At 34.7% G+C, this 9,126-nt stretch overlaps 1 protein-coding gene across 1 annotated transcript; it reads right to left on the bottom strand.

Moving 5' to 3' along the window:
• Nucleotides 1-1,555: 1,555 nt before the first annotated feature.
• LOC139515909 (uncharacterized) lies at nt 1,556-8,394 on the bottom strand (the record flags this gene model as incomplete). Its single annotated transcript, XM_071305668.1, is given in 4 exon segments — nt 1,556-1,658; nt 2,228-2,341; nt 7,055-7,199; nt 8,229-8,394. Coding segments are annotated over 4 exon segments (506 nt in total), but the record flags the coding sequence as incomplete, so codon positions are not given.
• Nucleotides 8,395-9,126: the final 732 nt, after the last annotated feature.

The raw sequence follows: 9,126 nt of genomic DNA, 5'->3' as shown, positions 1-9,126 counted from the left end.
AAAGCTACGTTAAGTCCGTTGACATACTATCGGTGCGGAATTTCATAAGGAACATAATGAAAAAAACAAAATGAAAATAAGATGAAAAATAAAAATTTGACGAACAAAAAAGAGAAGGCAGTTTTAGCCCCTTTTGGCCCCTTGTAGCTCCGAAACCGTAGGTCCTAGCTCAAATCGCTTAAAATTTCATGAGGAATCAAAAAAAAAAACCCATTGAAATCGGACAAGAAATAAAAAAGTTCGTTTTTTGGGATTTAGCACCACTTTGGCCGCTTATAGCTCGAAACGGTAAAGGCTATGTTAAATCCGTTGCAATATTACAGTTGCGGGATTTCATAAGGAACATTATGAAAAAAATTTGATTAAAATTGAACAAACAAGAATGTGTCCTCAGTACACGAATGCCCCACTCGCACTATCATTTTCTATGTTCAGTGGACCGTGAAATTGGGGTAAAATCTCTAATTTGGCATTAAAATTAGAAAGATCATATCATAGGGAACATGTGTACCAAGTTTGAAGTCGATTGGACTTCAACTTCATCAAAAACTACCTCGACCAAAAACTTTAACCTGAAGCGGGACAGACGGACGAACGAACGAACGGACGGACGGACGAACGGACGCACAGACCAGAAAACATAATGCCCCTCTACTATCGTAGGTGGGGCATAAAAATAAATCCTCTACATCATATTTAATATAAACACTTATTTTGCCCTTTTTGGCCCCTATTTCAGGAACCGGCGGGGGCATAACCCCCAAAAACAATCCCAAGCTGTATTTTGTGGTTATATTCCTTGTGTTAAAATTTCGTAGCATTTGCTCTATCAGAACTTAAGTTATTGTCCGGAAACCATTAATCTGGACGACGACGACGACGCCGACACCGACGACGCCAACGGACAGGGGCGATACCATTATACGAACGCAAAATTTTTGCGGTGGTATAAAAAGTTAGTTGCTTGGATCATAATCATACCAAAAGATGTCGCATATTAATCATTTGGTGGGAAATCATTTTGCCCTAAGGGCAAAGTTCAAAATTCCGAAACCTTCGACACAGACAACTTTCATAGTACTACTTATACACTTATAATTTTCTTGTTTCTACCATGAAAGGTGTAAGAGGAGTTCGTGCAGAATCGATTTTGTCATTATTTTTAACCCTTAGGAAAATGCCCTCAGGGCTTGCAGGCAAAATACCATGCCACTGCTAGACTTGGTACCCATAATGGGAGGTCATACTGTTGGAACCAACTTCCTATTGTAAATATTTTGGAAGATTTCACCATTTTCTGCCTATCTCAAAAACGAAATTTCGCTCATAAATTTGCCCTAGGGCATGAATTTCATACCCTGATCACATACTCTAACATGCTACCAAGTTTCAAGTTTCCATCATTTCTAGTTTCTGAGATTTTGCATGACATTACATACATACAAACAGACGGACTGCATTACATACATGACATAATCCCCCCGCTTTCGCTTAGCAGGGGGGATAAAAACAGCACTTGACAATATTTATACCCTCTTCTTCATTGATAATATTCTCTTCTGAATCGATGAACTGTTCCCTCTCAAAATCTTCTTCTGCCTCTACACCTTCCATCTGAGTATTTCTATCTTCTTCTCTGTCTATTTCTAACTCTTTCTCTGAATAAGGAAAGATATTTCATTAACTAACATAAATTGCTTACCTGGATAGTCTTAACCAAACATATCAATGGCTAAATATAGCAATTTTAATGCCGTTTTAATTTTTTGTGTGTGATCTATGCATTCTTTTAGTAACAATTTTGAAGATGACTGAATAAAAAAAAAACTAGAGGCTCAGGTGAGCATCAAGAATTGCCCATGGCAGCCAATTTTGTTGTCCAATCAGGACGAAATGAGGCAATTTTATAACAGACCTTACATAGATGCATCCTGCCAAGTTTGATTCCATTTAGCCCAGCGGTTTCAGAGGGGAAGATTAAAGTGTGATAAGTTATGATAGATGTTTCATGGTGGCAAAAGGCTCACATTACCCTAATAATAATCTATAAAGCAATCAACAATGCTCATCTTTCATACATGTTGTCTGAAATAAATTAAATATTCTGCAATCATGGACTAATGCAAAACATATTACAATTAATCATTCAATTATTAAACAGAAATCAAAAACACATGTTTTTGAATTCACAATTCCATTTGTTTCTTTGGTAAAACTCTAAATTTACCTGAATCAGAGTCCAAAATGCATTGCAGTTGTTCTATTACCCTGGGCCTACTTATGACGTACTGCATCACCACAGATGGATTTGCATCTGCAAATCTGGTCCATTTTTCTTTAACTGAAAATATAAGATTTTCATCCAATGATAAACAGAGGACAGGTCTGAGCTTTTTTTTTGCAAAGGTTTATTTTGCCTCTCAAGCTTAAAATGACTTAATTGACAGTCCAAAATAACATTTGAAATTACAGATAATTTTATCAATACAAACTGAGGTGCTCAACAACCTACTTTGTTGACTACTCAATAACCTATATTGTGGTCAACACAGGAATTGTGTTACCAGTAGCTTGCTTCATACAGTAATGTGTTTGATATGCTTACTTTCTTGACAGTCTAACTTGCTTGCCACGATTATGTTGGTAGTTCACTATTATTGAAATATATTGGAAATCAGAATTAGAATAAACAGCTGCGCCACAAGTGCAATATACGCCCATTCCGAATTTTTTTTATAGTTCATTTCAAAACATATGCAGTGGAACCTGTCTTATCCGACACACCTCGGGACCAGAGAAATATGTCGGATTGGACAGGGTGTCGGAATACTCGGGTTTCACATTTGATAAAAGTGAAATAAGCATGTAAGATACAAACGTGGGCAATAACACCCAAAATAGGTTTTACTAAGGAGATCCTTTAAAGAAAAATAGTGTTTATGAAACATTACACCACGTCAAGTACGAATTCCCAAGATCTTGTAAATATTTAGTACGATAAATTTCAGTGAGATTGACAAGTTCTTAGAACATTTACAGTGTTAGTCTTCATCAATTGTTTAACTATTTTCCCAGTCATGGTTATTTGTATCATTTAGTCGGAATATCGTCTTCGACACTGGTCACATAAATTAAACTGTCAAAATGAAATCATTTCACAGTCCAATTAGCAATATTTCTTCGTCTGGATTTTTTTCCCCAACAATTTACTCACATTGAATTAAGAAAGACATTATGAAAAGTATGTATTAAGATTTATATATTTTCCATATGTTGTAGAAATGTTTTTATCCCGTACTGAGCCTCAAATTTCCTATCCGATCAATAAAAAATAACAAGATATTTGTGTACACAGGTAATGGATTAAATTACCTTTAATAAAAATGCATGAAATACACCTGACTGAATTATGATTACCTTGTTTATAAATTGATTAAGGAGATCAAAGGGTCGGATTAAACAAGTATAATTAGAGTACTTATGAAGGCTGGGACTTGAAAATGCTGTCGGATTACGGAGTAGACGGGTGACGGAATACAGAAGATTTTTTAACAAAGAATGTTAAAGAAAACTTTCGGGACCAGTAAATTTTGTCAGATTTCACAGGATGTCGGAATATTCAGGTGTCGGATTAAGCAGATTCGACTGTAATTATCAGATCATGTCTATTTCAAACAAAACAAAAGAAGAAACACTATGTGAATTTTAAAAGCAAACAGACAATTATTTTTATAAAAATAAAATTTAATAAAATAATGAAAAAAATAATAAATTAAATATAGAACCAAAAAAAATCTAAATGAAAATAGGAAAAAAATATTCTTTAGTTATTCACAAAAAAAAAGTAAGTTACTTAGTCCGCTCCCAACTCCAGAACTCTAAAAGGACAATAGGGAAAATAACAAAAACCAAAGGCATTTACTCTACATAGGACCTACATGTAACATCATGTTAAAATTTAGTAAGAATTGGTCAAAGTAAACTTGAGTTTTTGTGAAAAATGTCAATTTTCAATGAACAAAGTCCCATAACTCTTGAACGACAAAAGTGAAAATCAATGAACCGTAACAAGACTCAAACTCAATCTGTAACATCAATAAATATCTATATACCAAAAATCAGTTCAATATCTCAAGGTGTTTAGTAAAAAAGTCTGGAAAACTGGTTGTTGCGCAACAAGTCAGAATGACAAACAAGGGTAAAACTATATGTCCCGACCACTTTGTGGCGGGACATAAAAAAGTGCTGAAAACTTCAAATTCACTGTAATTTTCTAAGTCCGAGGGCGTAACTTCCGTAAAAAATTATTCAACCACAACCAAAGTAGAACTTAATCTGTAACTTCTCATGATAAGACCACATACCAAAAATAAAATCAATTGGTTGAACATTACAAAAAAAAGTGTGGAATACTTATAATTCACTGTAATTTTGTATGTATAGAAATATTTTATATTTTGGGCCACTTTTACCTTTACCTATGTCTTTTACTTTTTATTGTTTTGTATGTTTTATATTTGGTTTGTTTAGCCCCACTGCCAGTGGTTTTACATTTACAATTTCTTTGATATTGAATTTTTCTATGTCCAAGGGCTGTAGCTTCCGTGAAAATCATTGAACCGTCACCAAACTCTAACTTAATCTGTAACTCTTCATAATAAGGCTACATACCAAAGATATTATCATTTGGTTGAAGCATTACCAGAATAAAGAGCTACGCCAAGCGCAGCATGATACGACCGCAGTGGTCGAACAGGTGTTCATTTGGGCAAGCATTGACACACTACTAAAGTGGACACAATAATATGCTGGACACAATAATATGCTGGACACAGTAATATGCTGGACAGAGAATTCTGATTAGTAATAAAAAAACTTTTTTTTGGTTTTTTTTTTATTTAGCACCACTTTGGCCCCTAATAGCTCGAAAACGGTAAAAGCTATGCTAAATCTGTCGTACTCTACTGTTGCGAAAGTTCATAAGGAACATAAAGAAAAACTAGAAAATGTGTCTGTAAGCCACAGATGCCCTGCCATTTAGATCAATATGAGGTTCCATGTTCTCTCATGTAAAAATTGACCAAAATGCTGCTGAAAAGAGCTGTATGGCAAATTTAAACCAAAGTCACTCAAGCATAAGATATGTCAAAGTGACCAAAAAGAGGTCAAACTGTGCTGCACTGTGCAAGAATACTACAACAGTGTAATATCATTGATACACTACCACAGATTCCGAGAAATGGCAGTAAATGCAAAACTTGACCAAAATCATTCAAGCATAAAATGTAGGTCATGGTATTCTAGAAGATGCTGAACTGTGCTGCACTATGCAAGGACACTACAATACATTAATATCATTGATATACTACATTAGGTTCTTGAGAAATAATCCTCGACACAAAACTTTACCAAAATCACTGAAGTATAAAATGTAGGTCATAGTGACCAAAAAGATGCTGAACTGTGCTGCACTAAGCAAGAACACTACCAATAGTCTAATATCATTGATACACTACCATAGGGTTCTGAGAAATGGACCTATACACAAAACATAACCAAAACCACTGAAGCATAAAATGTAGGTCATATTGACCAAAAAGATGCTGAACTGTGTTGCACTAAGCAAGAACACTACAACAGTCTAATATCATTGATGCACTACCATAGGGTTCTGAGAAATGGACCTAACGCAAAACTTAACCAAAATCACTCAAGCATAAAATGTAGGTCATAGTGACCCAAAAGATGCTGAACTGTTGAACTGTGTTACACTACATAGGAACACCACAGTGGTGAAATATCATTCATATATTACAATAGGTTTCTTCACAATGGTCATTTATGAAAAAAGTTATTGAAGTCAATCAAGCATGAAATGTAGGTCAAATTGACCCAAATGTTGTTGATCAATGTAGTACTATTTAAGAAGAATATACTGATGAAATATCATTGGTACATCATTATCACATTCTGAGAAATGGACCTTAACGCAAAACTTAACCAAGATCGGGACAGACGGACGTACATACGTATGTACGGACGGACAAGGGTAAATCTATATGCCCCTTTCACTTCGTGGCGGGGCATAAAAACAAAACCAAAATAAGATGAAAAATAAAAATTTGACGAACAAAAAAGAGAAGTCTTTTTTAACCCCTTTTAGCCCCTTATAGCTCAGAAAATGTAAGTCCTAGCTCAAATCTGTTAAAATACACTATGTTGGAAATTCATAATTTGCTGTTATACATTTTGAAATTGTTTAAAACACTAAGGTTTTTCTACTTCAAGGCATAGGATTTCCTTGGTCTTATTTTGGTGCCCTGTTTCGGTATATTTTGGGTTTATAAGCTCTTCAACTTTATAGTGATTTTGGATTTGCATAGTTTTAGATACATGTAAGAGCGTCACTGATGAGTCTTTTATAGACGAAACGCGCGTCTGGCGCAGAAAAAATCTTGCCTTGAACTTTGATGTGATTTTTTTTTTTAACACCATGATGGTTTTCACTGCTGGTGGAGGTATTCTTCCTAGAGGTTAACCCGCTCCGCTAGTCAACACTTCGGTGCTGACGTGATTCATCAAACTAAATGTGCTGTTATAAATTTTGAAATTGTTTAAAACAATAAAGTTTTTCTACTTCAAGGCATAGGATTTCCTTGGTCTTATTTTGGTTCCCTGTTTCGGTATATTTTGGGTTTATAATCTCTTCAACTTCATAGTGATTTGGATTTGCATAGTTTTAGATAAGAGTGTCACTAATGAGTCTTTTATAGACGAAACACTCGACTGGCGCAGAAAAAATATTGCCTTGAACTTTGATGTGATTTTGGTTTTTTTTTGACTGAAAATGTAATTTTAAGAATTGAATGCAGATTTTGCATTTTATGGGCGTGTAAAAGCGTTGACCGTGCACACATTTTTTGTATGAAGCGCTTCCACGCTTTATATAAAATGTGCTTCGGTCAACGCTTTTACACGCCGATTAAGTACAAAAAATATGCATTCAATTCTTAAATCAATGTGCATATAAACATGATAAACATCATAAACTCACAAGATTCCACAGGTGCACACGTCTTTCTTGTTATGAAATTTTTTATCCAGGTGTAAAGTCTATTCTTTTCTTTCCTTTTCCTTGAATTCTGTCCACAACTGTCCTTCTCATCTAGAGGGGGACTGTCATACTTGGTTCCTACTTCCTAAAGATAACACACATGAAAATCAATATTCAGCAGTTACAAAACTGTACACTAAATAATAATATATGTATGCAAGAGCAAAACAAGAAATCTGTGTGAACTGATGCTTATTAGTGATACTCCGCTCCCGAACTTTGGCGCTAAATACGGAAAATTGAATAATAGATAGAAATAAAATTGTATAATAATAACATCATGAAATAATGGGTGAGATATCACTGATGAAGATGCGTGTCAAAATTCTTTCAAATCTCCTTCCCAAGGGTATGAAGTTAAACTTGTAAATGTATCATGTGTATTGAGTCTGCAATGAAATTCTTGTTCCATATTAAATCTAACTTGAAACTATGAGCACAACTCTATACCCCACCCCTTTTTCCCTCTCACTTGCCTAACCCTATAAGTCATGAGACTTACATCTGATATCGCAAGAAGTTCATCTTCCAATGATACAACCACCTAGGCTCTACAGTACAAAAGCTATGCCAATGATACAACCACCTAGGCTCTACAGTACAAAAGCTATGACATGAAGAACATGAAGAAGAAAAGCTTTAAAAATTATAAAGAAAAAAGTGGATGACATTTTACTATCATGAAGGTCAAGGGTCACATTGACCTAAATTTGGTACGTGACACATCATCTTCGTTTTGCTATCATGAAGATCAAAGTCAAGGTCATTGTGACATAATTTCATTCGTGACACATCCACCTCCCGTATATGATTCATCCACATACCAAGTTTGATAATCCTACAATGTAGGTACTAAGGTACAAAAGTTCTGCTCAGGACAATGAGCAGGACGGATGGACAGACAGACAGACAGACAGAGGTGATTCCTATATACCCACACAAACTTCATTTGATGGGGTATAAAAACGTCAAATAATGCCTTCAAGTTTTTACATGATGTTAACAGTCTACAAACAAACATTTGGGACCATCTTATATTCTTACAGGGTATAAAAAATTGTCATGCATGTCCATCAGACAGTCTATATCCTACTATCATGACTATAGTACAAACCTGAACAATGTCAGTTTCTGTTTTCATTTCCAGATATATTTTTAAAATATATATCTCCAGGGGTGATGTCTTTGGTGTTTTTTTGATGACTTCCATCAATTTTTCTTCAAACAAGATAAATGGGGATGTAGGTGCCATGCTCATAAACTATAAAAAAAATAAACACAGATTTGTTACAACAATATCATCTTTTGAGGAGAAAAACGTCACATTTCAGCAATGCGTATTGCACACATATTTGTGTCAGGATGTTAATGCTACAGATACATGTAGTGAATGGGCTATTCCAGAAATAATCCATACCCCCCCCTATAGAAGGTATATGGGGTTCAGAAAAAAATCCATGGAAAATTTGGGATGTGGTTCAGAAAAAAATCTGGAATTCCATGTCGGTCCTATAGAAGGCAAAAAGATAAATTAAAATATTCCATGGAAAATTATGCTGTTGTTATTAGAAAATTTCTGGAAATCCAGAGCATCCTATAGAAGGCAACAATAAAAGTTTAAAAATTCCATGGAAAATCTGGATTCTAGTCGCTTTCAGTAAACTTAAGATAAATTTGTGCTTGTATGTATATCTGTAGTTCATTAGGTAATTCTAAAGCCCTATGTATCTTTACAAACAATGTACCAGAAATTTAAAGTGGTTTAATAGGTTTTTGCTCGTTGTTGAAGGCTGTACGATATTCTTAAGTGGTTAATTTTGTATCTTTTGATCTCTGGTGGGGAGTTAGTACAAATAATTATGATGTCTAGGAAAGCTATTTTAAGCTTTTGCTTTGACGCCTTCCAGTGGATCAAAAGATGTGAAAATTGAAAAATACCCACAGCAGATGGCATGATTATCTTAACTATTGGAGAGTAGTCTTATTGGCAATTTGGAAATGATACCACATTT

Source organism: Mytilus edulis, chromosome 3 (genome assembly GCF_963676685.1).
Source record: "Mytilus edulis chromosome 3, xbMytEdul2.2, whole genome shotgun sequence".
In the NCBI taxonomy this organism is placed as follows: Eukaryota; Metazoa; Mollusca; class Bivalvia; order Mytilida; family Mytilidae; genus Mytilus; species Mytilus edulis.
Note: the sequence above shows the minus strand (reverse complement) of the source record. Positions and strands in the feature narration are given on the sequence as shown.